Here is a 13,969-nt window from a genome sequence, read left to right on the forward strand (position 1 = left end):
GCGACAGTGGACCGCGGAATCACGTCGCATTTGATATTTTGCCACGAATTTTACGGATGGCCGGATTTGCGTTTATATCTTGAATTTTCGAACGGTTCAAAAGCCAAATATATATACATATATTGGTCGCAATACCTACGCTTTTGTCACGGTACTTTATGACAAATCAAATACAGGGATTGGAACGCCATTTCATTTGATAGACGAGGAATATGTTTCGTTTGATATTCAGTTTGTTGTATAACAGATTACTTGCGCCATACATATGCATCGCACAAGTTTTCCCTTACATCCACTTTGATCATCTTCAAACGTGAGAGATGATTTATTATCCAATAGTTTTCTCCACAGGATTAATAAATTGAGACATTGATAACTAGACGAATAAATATTATAGAAGCCGACAAAATCGCAACGATAGATCGATAGCATCAAGATGTAAACGTAAAAATAGAAATTACAAAAGATAAGGTAAGAAACGGATAAATGAAATGTTATAATAACAAGACATTTCTACTTCGACAAAGTTGGAGAAAGATTGAAACATTGCTTTCGATTATTAGCGGAGAAGAGATTTCACGTATATAAATCATACACTTCTTTTAAAATTTATTCTCTTTCTTCCTCAATTTCTTAGAATAATATATCCTTTTTGCTACTAAATTTTAAATCGGAAACACGTTCTCCATTTTCTTTGTTCGAACTAAGGTATTATTGTAATCGTAAGATATGTAGCACGAGCATGTTTGATTTATTCGAAAGAATGGTAATTTAATAACGTTAAATTTTGCTAATATTTAGTATTTAATTTCTCGTAGACCGCAATTCGTGAAATAAAATATTTATAAAAATACGTTGGAAAAATAATATTCAACTTGAAGCTGTCACATTTTATCTATGGTGCAATATCAGCGAGATATCCGAGGTAAACGGTGATTTTTCGCAAACATCTCCGCAGAGATATTTTTAAAAAATTCGACTTGCGGTTTCGAAAATATCACTCAGCGCATCGTAAACAAAAATAGAAAAATAGACCGAAAGAAAAGAGGGGACGGTGGAGTACATTAAATTAACGGTATGATGCTTCCATATTGTTACAGGGGAGAATCCAGCTGCCATGCAACACGGCGGTACCTCGGCCCCGAGGGCGACCTTTATCTTCACCGTTGTGATATCACTATCGTCGCTCTTAAGGTGACCGTGATGACCCCCTCAGTGCATTTTAAACCTGCGATTCGAATGGTGCTAACTTTCTCCCTCCCCAAGGAGACTCGCGCCCGGAATGTCCTCTCGAAGCGGACGGGAACTTAGGGCCTTAAGCCCTCTCTGCCACTTTCGCAGGAAACCACAACGTGCAATTGGTGCGAAGTACGTATGAAATGGGATCTAGTCTCACGCGAGACGTACGCGATTATATACGCGGATATGCGTGACAACGATGACGGATATCGAACCGAATTCGAATTCGTTTCGAAATTTCGGACTTAACTCTCGAACGAGTGGCTTCGCTAGAGGCACCGCATCTCGCAGTTTCAGCGAGATGCGAGACGCGTATCAGTTTCAGCAGACAATTCCTCGAGTGCATCCCTCGAGGAACTTGACTAATCGCTTCCGGTGGCGATCGATGCGGGATTCGCGCGCAGAACGAACGATGCTCGCGCGCTGCGAATTTCGGGAGGAGAAACTTTTCATCTCTCCCTTCCTCGTGTCTCGAGCTCCTGGTTCTGGTATGTCGATGCGATGTTATTGCGCACGTTATTCGCGTCCCCACAATGTTCAAATGCGGATCCGTTAATTAAGAGATTCCGTTCATGTGATATATAACGCGCGACTATGACATATGTTCGTATAACGTCGCCGGAGAAATGGCGGCCGCGTCGTGTGATTCGATCAACTGTAATCGAGGACATCTTCGTTTTATGTTTCTTCCACCTGTCGTAAGCGTTTCGGTTAGGTATACCGACGTAGATACATGGTATTCGCTCCTGAAATATTTAAATGCAAATTAAAGATTTGCGAATATACATTTATATGTGTGTATCATTTTCTTATAAATTTTAATATATTATTTTTCGGAGGGTACAACAACGAAGAATTTTTTATCGATCGACGAAGACGAGTCTTGCGAGGATACAGCAAACGAGGTTTGTAAAGTCGCAAAATTTCGAGGACATGTATATATATACTTTTTGTATATGTATACATCTTTGTATATATATGTATATGTTTGTTAAACTTACATTTTACGTCTGTACACTGTTATGTATTTTTAGTATGAGAATCTCTTAATGTTAAAGGAGATATTTCGAAACGTCAAACATGAATTTGTCGAACGACACCGTCCAAAGAATTTGGCATACTGATTGTTACGATGAATAAGCAGCTTTTTCAATATTCGTGAAGCGGATAAATTTGCCAGTTTATTGCTAAAAATCTTGTTTCATTTCAATCAGTCTACAATGCAATTGTACAATTACATTCTGTTGTATACAGAATAATAAAAATGTTTCCATTCATCTGCCATTCAATTTTTGATAATTACAGACTATACAAAGTTCGCGGATCTACATATCATCCTTTATATTTCCAGTTTGCGTTACAAACGCAACTTTTTGAATGAATCGAGATTTATATACTGTTACCGATTGGCATCGAAATAGCAATTTGGCAAATAAAGTGATCGACGATAATCATTGTTGATAGAAATTTGCTACAGTATCTGAACAGTCTCTTCAAATGTCATTATTACTCAATTTCATCTGATAGAAGCAATATTTTCGAGGCTCGTAATGGGTCGAAGAAAACACTCGAGCAAGAAACAATGATTGCCATGTATCATCAATGTTCAATGTTAATTTTCATGCTCGCTAGCCCTGCGGCGACCAATATGCGATGAACATGGACGATGAAGATCGTTCGTTCATTTACTCGCTTAAAAAGCCTGACGAATAGGAAATAAAATTCGCATTAATTGTATTAAAAGATCCGGTAGCCGCTTTCTATATGTAAAATTATTGAAATATGGTGAATACTATAATGGATTTTTAAAACTAACTTTTCGTTATATACATGAATATATATCGTTGTTTAATTTGGTTATAACGGTTTGCAATTCTTGGAAACGCAGATAATATAATTTCTCATTTCAAAAATAAAGGTATCTCGAAATTAAATTATTTTATAATATATAGATATATTAAAATAAACTATGCAACTTTACGAGAATGAATATTAACTTATTATTGAGTGAAAATTATTGCGCGAGCGGTTTTTAATCTGTCACATTTTTTGTAAAAAAAAAATACCACGTTAAAAAAATATATATTTTAAAGATACTCGATATTCAGATAAATCAAATTGAATAAAACATTTCGAAGGATTACCCGATGATAAAAAAATATCGTCGAGAAAACGTAAATGAGAAAGCTACAAGATCCAAATAAATCCCGAAAATATCGAAATAAATCCGTGCGCAGAAATAACGTACGCGAATAACATTAGCATTTTAGAAATTTTATAGCGCGTACGCACAATGTAGTAGTGAGTGTACGATTGCATTAGGGATGTACTCGGGCAGAACTGCAACGCGCGGGCGGGATCGGGATACGTGTGGCACACCGTAAAAGCGCGACAGTTGGACGAGGATCGATCGGGCAACAAATTGCCGATCGTACCGATGGAAAATGAACCGTTAAGCAGCCCCACCTGACAATGACGTACGGTTAGTTTGGCGTAAATCAGTAGCTTTCTACTCGCGCGGATACACCCCCGCCCCCACCTACCCCGCGCTCGCCGGCTGTGTAATGTGATAATTTAACAGAGGCATTAATGTACGAGCAGGTGCAAAATATTTCAACGAGACGCGTGCGGCCGTGCGCGATCCGTTACGCAAAAAACCACATTCGCGCGTATAACCGGTAAATTCGCGATAAATTTAATTATTATACGCGAAAAAGAGCGGGAGAAATAGAGAGAAAATTGGAACGGAGTATCGGGAATACATTGAATCGCAACGACGTCCGGATATTTCGCGGGCAAACTTTTGCGTTCGGGCTCTTCTTCCTCTCTTCTTTGGGGTTTATCATCGGCTTTTTCTATCACCGTTATACGCTATTCTCTTAAAGGGAAGTTTTCGAGACGTCGTCTACTCTCCGTTTTCAACCCTTGTTTCGCTGCCAAGCATGAGATTCAGGATGGCTTTAATCCGCGAAAGGCCAATTTGTGAATTAATGTCAAGCGCGCAAACTTCAACGGACAGTTTTATAACTACGGTAAGGTAAGCGTAAATTTTGCAGAATATTCTCGCGCTTGTCCCGGCAGGCAATAGGACCGAATGTCATCAGTTTCGATTGTTTGCTTGTTCCGACGTTCGCTCATGCGGAATTCATTTTCGAGAAAGATAGGAAAAGTTTTTCCCGCTGCTCTGTATGCAGTGAATATCGCTTATAAATTCTTAGAGATTACTTAGAAAGGATTCTTTGTCGTACAATATTCTTCTTATTTTTTTCCAGTTATTCTTTTAGTTTTTCGATTAAATAAAAAACAAGGGAAATTAAAAATACAACTGTCAAAATAATTATATCGCGTTAATTTCTATCGGCCCAAGCGAGTCCTGAAAATATCACGTGTGTCATCAAAGATGTAGTAAAATAAGATTCGATAATAAATTCATTATAAGATGATGTTTGCCGTGGTAAGACTCGTTAAGAACCTTTATCATTTCCAATATATCACAAATTAATATATAATAAAAAGTGTTAAAATACATTCTATTTACACTCGATTGTTATATAATTTTCATTTGTGGGCGACACGATTGTTAGATTTTGATATTGCGAATTTATACGCTTATATACGTCAATTTTCTCAACAATCTTTGCTTTAAAACAATTTTACATTTGACCTCGCTAATCTTGAGGAGAGCAAGAGAGAGAGAGAGAGAGATAAACTCTAATTAGAAACAGCCCTCCGTAGAATAAAAGCGTCGTTTCGGTTTTAATAACTATTTTTCCCTTTATTTTGCCCGGGCAATACGCCGCTATTGTCCACCGTGCGACGTGACGATTACCGCTCGCGCAAAGTCTGGATAATATCATGTGGGTATGTATACGTCTGTGCGTGAGAGTGCGCGAGATTACAAGCAAAATAATCTACGTGTGTTCGATAATATAATTCGAAATTAGAAGTTAAGCCGCGCGGGCAGCGTGTTATTTCTGAAGAACCGCAGGTGGAAGGACGAGCGACGGAATGTGCGATAAACGTACGTATGCGTGTGCAATGTCTGCGGGGGTGTGTATGCGTGCCTGTATGTGTGTCTGTGTATCTGCGCGCTCTCCAATATACTCTATCATCATTAATCATATTTCATCCCCATGCATCCACATACTAATGTATACACGATAATGGTTAAAACAAGTCTGTAAGCAAGTCCTGTAAGTTATTGGTACTATTATATCATTATTAATGCAATTAAAATGAGAACCCACTTATATGATGCCTGGTCGTCGTCCATCATTAAAAAGGCGGAGAAAGAAGAAGAGAGAAAGAGTGAAATAGAAAGCTCATTTAATATGTCGGTATTCATTGTTCATTATTTATAAAGGTTCGAATGCAAGAATACAATAAAAATATATAGTACTGAACGTGTGTCTCTCCTCTTTATTCAGCTTTCCTTCCCCTTTACGATAATGACACCTCTCGTGAGATAATGAAGGAGTACTGCGTTGCGTCTCCCGGAATTTAAGTAGCCTAATTGGCTTAAGTCCCTTCTACGTGTTAATTCCATTGTGCAAATTTGATGAACTTTTATTGGTTTTGAATTACGTCCAAAGGATCCGAGAAGAAAAATTATCGGGAGGACGTTACTCAGCATCCATTACGAAGAGAGATGTCCCATTAATTCTGCCCCATTGCATTCTTTATATAACCGTCTTATTCATCGAAAAGAGAAACTCCTCGGTGAATGCCCGGACATTCTCCGGTATGATTATGGAAATCGATACCGTGGTAGTTACACGTAATTGATCTCACGTTCACGAGATGCTCTCTGCAACGTCTTTAAAAATACGCGGTGCGATTATTTCCTTCGAAGACCGGGATTTCGTGGCGTTTGCAACCGACTTTACTCGAGAATCCGATGGTCCAGGGAAGCGACACAATGATAAACTCGCTGGACGAGTCGGGCTGCACGATAAAAGCTGCCGGAAGAGGCTTCGCCGAGTGGCGGACGAAAAATTGAATAAAACGAAACTACCGAGAGAGAAGCTCGACAGAAAAAAGAGCACATCCCATTCCCATATCCCGGACGGACCCCGGGTACGTTAAGCGTCGCGGTTTTTAAAAGCTCCCTTTTCAGCAATACACTGTCCTGGAAAAATACTAAATCAGTATGATGGCAGTGACGTTCGCGTTGTGTGAAAGAGAGAGAGAGAGAGAAAGAAGCGGAACGCCAGAGAGAAAAAGTATATTCCCACCGTTGTTGACGTAAACGACACGACGTAACAGCATCGTGCATGAGTGTGTTTTGGATAGACAAGTTATTTTATCTGCTCGTAATTTCTTTCCACGCGACTGTCTCGCGCGAAATATCTATCTCTCCGTTTCTTCCCGCGAGTTTCTTTCCGCAAATTTCTATGCGAGAGCGATATCTGACAAATAGGATTTGATAATCTATCAAGTCGAGAAACACTCGATCAGCTGATCGAGTCGATCCAAAGAAATCTCGCTCTAACGCGACGAGGTGAAATTTATTAAATTTCCCCTCGCAAATTCTCCTCTCCGTCAGACACGAAGAACTGTAATTAAATGCAAAACAATCACGCGCTTCGAAATAATAGCGTTAAACACGTTGCTCCCTTTTGTCAACGTGACGTAGTGATATTTCCCTTGATTAAGGGAACCAGCCAGGCTTGATGCGGGTATTCCTAAAACAACGTCGCCGAAACAAACCGCTTTATTTCGGGATAGCTCTCGAGAGCTCCCGTGCTGTTGCATACTACTGCCATTGTCCTCCCGCTCGCGTGCGGGCGTTTCCTCTTTTTTGCAGGTGGCAGAGCAGAGAAAGACATAAACCCTTTGTCATAATTTCGCACTGCGGCGGCACGTAGTGGATACGCGACGCATGGAATCTTGCGGTGCATACCACGATGTGGCTCATGCATCATCTCGATGCAGTCAAGTTGCGCATGTTCGAAAAAAAAAGAACACGGCCAGGGAACACTCGTAAAAATCACCATCTTACTTTCCTCTTTTCCACTTTCCAGCACTGCTCATCTTTCTCGTATCGATTAATAATTCTTGTATCGATATTCTTTACATAATACATGTAAGAGATACTTGTTTAACCGAATAAAATATGTTGGAAAATATTGACGAGCCCGAAATGAGAATTACATCGGAAAAACGTTAACAGGAATCCCGGTACCGGTATAAATCGACGACGAAACGGCAAGAACAGTCGATAGCTTACGTTACGCATTGTATGCGCTGATACGTGTGCATGTATGGTACAAGGGGCTTACTGTACAAAGCTGAATCCGTATTGGCAGTCGCTACGTTGCCTGTTGGCATTGTGTACGTACCATTACGATGTATATGGCTTGGCTAAGTCAACACGCCGACAGAGAACGTCCATTACTTCATCAAACCCCGGCCATCGTCGACAGATCCGACCACCGCCAATTTGCCAACAATCGCGACACTCAGTCAGTATAAACAGGTCGGCTCTTTGACTACGGCACGTGTGATAGCCCAAGCAAGGTAATGCAGTTTAGTTCCGTGTAGTTTTAGGCCCGGAATACACAATCTTTTGTCAATTACTATATATGTGTTGCGCATCTCGCAGTTGTATAATGATAAATAAAAACGGAGAGCTTTTGAATAGAAACGACTTGTGGATTTATCATTCATACGATGCATGCATCGAATTGTATTCTGGAATAAATTCCAAAGACGATATTGATGTAATTTAGAAATGCAATACACGGATTGAGAGCTCTTTGTTCCCATATCATTTACGTATATGCGACCGCAGGGATTGGACAAAGGATTCGCGTTACAGTTTGCTGATTCGCATCTCTCTTAGAGAACCGGGAAATATAGAAAGACGATGCGGTCGCCGGCAAAGATTCGTCTCTGACGAATTTTCGGTTTAAATTGCAGCGTTTAATCGCAATGGGTCGGTCGCCGGATTAATTATTTAAATCTCTTAGGCTAAGGTTGAATTAATGGACATGGTCCTTCGATGTTACCGCGACATCAATAATTCTGTAGTTTTGTGACCGCTTCTAATAGACCGTCCGGTTTTCGTGTTGGAACACATGTCTCGATTATAGAAAACAGATATAACTCGTATCGTATCTATTTTATTTATTTATGACTATGCCGTTGTTGTTACGTTATTTATTACGTATCTTTTATAAACCGTCTCGTAAATGAATGACGGAGGATTGAAGTAATTGAATTGGAATTCCAGAAATCAGGCGGAACATTTCTCCTCGATGGTGTTCCACTTAGAAACGATAAACCCCAGTTTGATCCTTTCTCCAATTTTTTCTACAATCTTTCCAGACAATGATTTAAGCTAGGATTATTCATGATAGATATTTTCAGCATCAACCATTCTTATTAATGAGATCGAATGAAGACAGTACTATTTTTTGAAATTATCCAATATCATTTATTGCTTTTCAATTTTTGCTTCTAGTAAAGTATATATTGTAAGGCAACTAAAATAATTAAAAATTCTGTTATTTTTGTAATATTTGGAGGAAAATAAGATAAATAATGTTAAAGCGCAAAATGCCACTATTTTAAGAAAAATTTATATGTTGCATATATTTATAAATTATTTGTTTTTTTTTCGTGCACTATATGAGAAATAAAGGCATAATGGTTCTCGAATTAATTATGTGTAAAACGAGATAAAGAGGAGATTTTTATCAGCTTGATTCATTGAAACTAGTCAAAAATGGAGATCGCTGGTCTTTCTTCACCACTTTCACGATTCTGAATTATTTCAGTTTACAAATTATACGTTATTAACCTCTTAATGGTTCCGAGGAATATTCAGTAACCAGAAGACACAGCATCATCATCAGTTTCCTCGTGACGTCGCAGACGCTGAGTTAAGCTGAGTCAAACCAATCGCTCTCCTTCCATTTGCAAATTAAATGGTCACGTCCTTGATTTCAATTCCGCGAAAGGCAATTCCCCAGTTTCCAATGTAACTTGTCTTAAACTCGGCGACACCGGACGTTTAATCTTAATCGATCTACCACTTTATCGGCGCGGCCGATGTATATCAACATTTTTCTATTTCCATCGCTGACATCTCCATCGACTTTCCTACCACTTTCGCCTCTGCCTCGTTCACCTCCCCCTTTATATCCCCCCCCCTTTTATATTCGTTTACCTTTCCAATTTCTTCCATTCCCCGTTCTTCCCTCGCCGGATCTCGATTTCTTTCTTCGTCGGTTTCTGGCATTTCGCTTTTTCCGCGTTACCACTCTCCCGCAGCCCTCGCTCTCCTCACGGATTCCGCAACTATTCTCGTTCGGAAGCAAGCGTCCTCTTAGCTGCCTTGAGTCTTATCTTAATGGCTTGCCCTGGCAATCGAAAGTTTAGTTATTATCGCGGCCGTTGTCGCCCCGCTTCGCGAACTGTACGGTGGATCGCGCGGAAACATTGTGCCAGATAGGGACTGTGGAAATTACCGGGCTGACGCATACGCATGGCTATGGGTAAAGATGAACTCGGCCTTTTAGAGGCCTGGAAAACTTTCGGTCGAACGATATTGCCGTCACACAAGTTAGATCGCCCGGAACGTTATTAAAGCGAGATCGCTTCGACTGCTGCGACTCGGAAACAAAATGGTGGAAGATGGTACGAAGCATCGTAACGAGTGATTGATCCCGAACGCAAATTAATTGCCATTGTCGACGTGACTTTTTTTTTTTTAACACTGTATCATCGCTCGTCATTTCTTTGGAGATGACGACGTGACTTCTCTGTGACTCCTGTTCCAACATTACAAGATCAAAACCAGAGCTTACAGAGAGAGTCGCCCTCGCGAGCAACTCCTTCAATTCTGTACAGTCTATCCAAACAGACGGTAATGAAATGTTTCCACTGTTACCGCAACGAGAATGCCGCTAGATATCCGTGGTGCCGGCGTCAACTCATTAAGAACATCTCGTTACTAATGGGAACCAGGTCAATTACTCATAAGTCTGGACTTAATCTTCAAGATGCCGTAATTTGATTTACGTGACACGCATCATTATATTATCCATGAATATTATATATCGTTACATATTTAATTAAGGATGTTTTGTACCTATTTTTAAAATATTGAGAATTTAATGAAAATTGTACAGAATGTCCTTATATATGTTTAGAATCTTCAGTACAATTTTTAAATCGATTTACTAAAGCGTTCACAAGTTATAAGGATTTTAATTTGCATCGAATTAACATGTGTTCTTATAACGGGAAACGTATAACCACGTCGATTCAAATGACAAAAACACATGGAAATAATATTCAGAATTTGTTTAAAATTTGCAAAAGTTTAGATACAGAGGAAATATTTGGTCAAATAATATTATACAAGTACTAACTGGTTAAAAAGATATTAAATATAATTCAATGAAGTTAGCCATGTATCTGTCATAAGGCAAAATTCTCTGCCAAAAGTTAATCATTTCGACTAACAAAATTCGGAATATTTCAGTAAAAACGCGATAAATATTAAAAAATACATCTCTGCACTCAAAATACACCAAAAGTGGAGATATTCATCAATCATTGATTTTCAGCTCCTTTTTGCTGGGATTGTATATACAAAACATCCTTAATATGATTTATTAAAAAAAATATTTTTAAGTTGTATATTTAATTTTATATATTATTATATATATTGTGTATATTTAATTTTATATATTTTATATATTATACACAGATACATGATTAATATGTGTATATTTCTGTAGAAATTAATTAATTGTTGAAATAAATTGTAAGGAGAAAGATTGCAATACATTGAGATTATTTGCTGTATTAATTTTTGCTGTTTTTTCTTCGATAAACGACAATCGCGTACGCATAAAAGTATCTATTTAATCGTGACGTAATTAAGTTTTAGGTTATCTTAGACAGAAAACAATGCTGAAATTGTACGAAAAGAAAAAGTATGAGTAAGAAACGTATAATAAATGTTCCAATTGTCGGTCGTCAATATGGAAAAACTGACCTCGAACGAGTAGGTAATGCATATTGCAAATAAAATTGTCAAAATACGTTTTATAGATTTCTAGGATCTTGACAGATATAAAACTTTCCAGGTTTCTTTGATGACCCTGTATCGGGTCCCTTTGATCAGTATCGAGGCCCTGTACAATTTCGCGAGGACGTCGTTAAAGGACGCCAAATTCTCGGTGGACCTTCCAATAAATTATTCGAGCAAAAATTTGAAAGGATTTTTGAAGGCGAGGCACTCACAGAACCATGGCGCGAAGAAGCGAAGCAACGGGTATGCAGAAAATACATGAAATCAACCTGACCATTCATTGAGACTTAGCTGTCAAGAAACTATGACAGAAAGGAAGAAAGCACTCGCATGTAGGATTTGTTGTATTGATTGAGATTTAAATTGAAATCTTAATTTTAATTAAATCCTTGTCAGAAGGAGAATTTATATCTCTTAAAGAGAACTCTTTCAATAAAGTTTAAATATAATTTAATGTACGCAATTATGAAAGTTCAAGCTGAAGCTATTTAATTTGTGATTAAACAGCGCGTAAAATACGTCATTAAAATCTTTTCACTTACCAATATTTGACTTTTGTCCTTAATCGTACTATTCGAGATTGCTTAGTCCTGTTTAGTTTTCGTCTTAACGAAAACACTACGGAAAGAAGGAGCGAAAAGTACGTTCTTTTTATCCTACTTGACGGGGTTGTTTCAGATACAAGATGAGAAAAGAAAGATTGCTGGCCGCATGCTACCGACATCTCCATCGAAGAAACACTCGTCGCCCGGAGATTGGTATGGATGCTTTGCTAAACCTTCTTACTTCAGTCCGGGACCGAGAGTGGAAGTGAAAAAAAAGACGCCGGTTTTGCCTAATATGAAGATCAAACCCAATCCGCTCGGCGGTCCGGGTTACGCGGATATTTGCCTCAATCCTTATCCGTCGTATTCCCACGAGCCTTACGATCGCGTCCCAGGGATTGTTCGCAAAAGTAAATGTGTTTGCGTTACCGCCGCTTCGGATCTGATCTCTCTTCGCGGCTCTCTCGCTTCTTGATAAATTATTCATATGCATAATTTTTAGCGGGCGATACGTCGGGGAATGTAAATGCCATTAAGATACTTTTAAAGAGAGAATTACTCTTCACTTTTTAAAAGACGAGCTAGTAAGCGCACTCTTAGTATTGCTCACTCTTTACAACTGATTTATTTTAGAACGACGAGTTTATTTCGATGTTGAGTTGAATATGATGAGAGCAGGAGTCACGCGCTGCTACAACTGCGCTGTTGTCGAGCACATTTTTCTCTTCTTTCTTATTTTATCGCACATATTATAAAGTACTTTGGAATCTATAATTCTTTCGTTGCGAAATATGTATTCTGCAGACGGTATTCAGCACGAGAAAAGATTAATATGTCTTGTACATTGCGTCTTTATTTCTGAAAAATTGTTTGAAGCATAATTTATATAATAATATTTATTATAATTTTCATAAATAATTATGTGTAATTAATTGTGTCCCTCTCTCTCTCTCTCTGTCACAATAATTATTTTTGTATAATTAGAGAAAATTAATATCTATAACAATATGGAATTTTTTTGCACTTTGTGTTGTTAATAAAAATAATTAAAATTATTCTAAAGTTTAAATTATATTTTGTCGTATTTCTCACTTGTCTTTAATTATTTGGTTTATTTGTGTACAACACTACAAGGACTATTATTATGCGAAAAAATAGTAATGAGAAAACGGAATATAGACGTAGATTGGAATTTTTTCGGAACGCTTCCTTCATTTTATACGGCAGCACGTGATTAATTATAGTTTCATCGTAAAAAAAAATTGCTTGTTCTCTCTGGCTTTTTGTGAGGAAAACATTTTTAGCTTCCACGTAAACTCTCTTCCTGGAAAAAAACATTCGACAGCAATTAAATAAAATCTAGATTAGTGTCGTAAATGTTTGAAATTTTTCTCTTTCAGAAAATTCCTTTAAAAAGTGTATAACGTTAAAAACTTTATGTATGATAGAATTTTCCGTCTTAAAAAATAGAATTTAATTTTTATCGAAAAATTTGGTAGAGGAATTAGAAAATTTTCTTCAGTAGAATTTACAATTTTCCTCGTCCCCTCTCTCTCTTCCTCTTGTTATTCATTTATATTTTATATTTGAAAAATAATTTTTATTAATATAATTTTTATCAATATATCTCATTCAATACATATAATAAATATGTCCGTAATGTGCTTAATTTTTAACAATTTTGTGAATTTTTAGCATTTATTTCAATTATTGATAAATATGTCTTTTCTGATTTACTAAATCAGATTACCTTGAAACAGAAACAGGCCGATTCTTGACGACTAGTGCGCCGTTGGATTACTTTCCGCCCAATCCCTACGAAGATGAGATTCCAGGACCTACTTACGTCCATCCGGTCGAAATTGCAAGGAAGACACTCGGTATGGCGCGATTCTACGTTCCTTTCCCCAAGAAGCCTGGCGGAAGTCACGATGGTTGCTTCAGCAAGTTTCCAGAGTACACGAACGATCCTTATGTTAAGGATAAGGATAAAGCTGCCGTCGAGCCCAAGTTTATAAGCGGCGGACCGTCCTTACGTTCGAAATATACAAATAGTATTATCGCGCAAATAACGAAGATATCGTGCAACGTCCGCAATTATCCGGAATATCGAGAACGAGTGTATCCTCTGCACTGA

At 38.0% G+C, this 13,969-nt stretch overlaps 2 protein-coding genes across 2 annotated transcripts in view; both read left to right on the top strand.

Annotated features, from left to right (window-relative positions):
- The window catches only part of LOC105250483 (peroxidasin), a 111,674-nt gene extending 108,552 nt beyond the window's left edge, over positions 1–3,122 (top strand). The window contains exon 9 of the mRNA XM_011256610.3: positions 1,101–3,122. Coding sequence (XP_011254912.1) covers positions 1,101–1,198 — 98 coding nt within the window. The 3' untranslated portion in view covers positions 1,199–3,122. The remainder of the gene's footprint in view (positions 1–1,100) is intronic.
- An 8,069-nt stretch (positions 3,123–11,191) lies between these two features.
- Positions 11,192–13,969, top strand: LOC105250499 (UPF0602 protein C4orf47 homolog). Its single transcript, XM_025406634.1, has 4 exons — positions 11,192–11,264; positions 11,343–11,530; positions 11,966–12,242; positions 13,599–13,969. The coding sequence occupies exons 1-4, from the start codon at positions 11,192–11,194 to the stop codon at positions 13,967–13,969; spliced, it is 909 nt and encodes a 302-aa protein (XP_025262419.1).

The sequence above is a fragment of the Camponotus floridanus genome, unplaced genomic scaffold, assembly GCF_003227725.1.
Source record: "Camponotus floridanus strain SB8 unplaced genomic scaffold, Cflo_v7.5 scaffold15, whole genome shotgun sequence".
NCBI lineage: Eukaryota > Metazoa > Arthropoda > Insecta > Hymenoptera > Formicidae > Camponotus > Camponotus floridanus.

Excerpts from the sequence above, each read along its gene's own strand:
- LOC105250499 (XM_025406634.1), top strand. The coding sequence starts at position 11,192 with ATGAGTAAGAAACGTATAATAAATGTTCCAATTGTCGGTCGTCAATAT. Across the intron at positions 11,265-11,342 it reads AACTGACCTCGAACGAGTAG|GTTTCTTTGATGACCCTGTA; the intron begins GTAATGCATATT and ends AAAACTTTCCAG. Across the intron at positions 12,243-13,598 it reads CCCAGGGATTGTTCGCAAAA|GCCGATTCTTGACGACTAGT; the intron begins GTAAATGTGTTT and ends AAACAGAAACAG.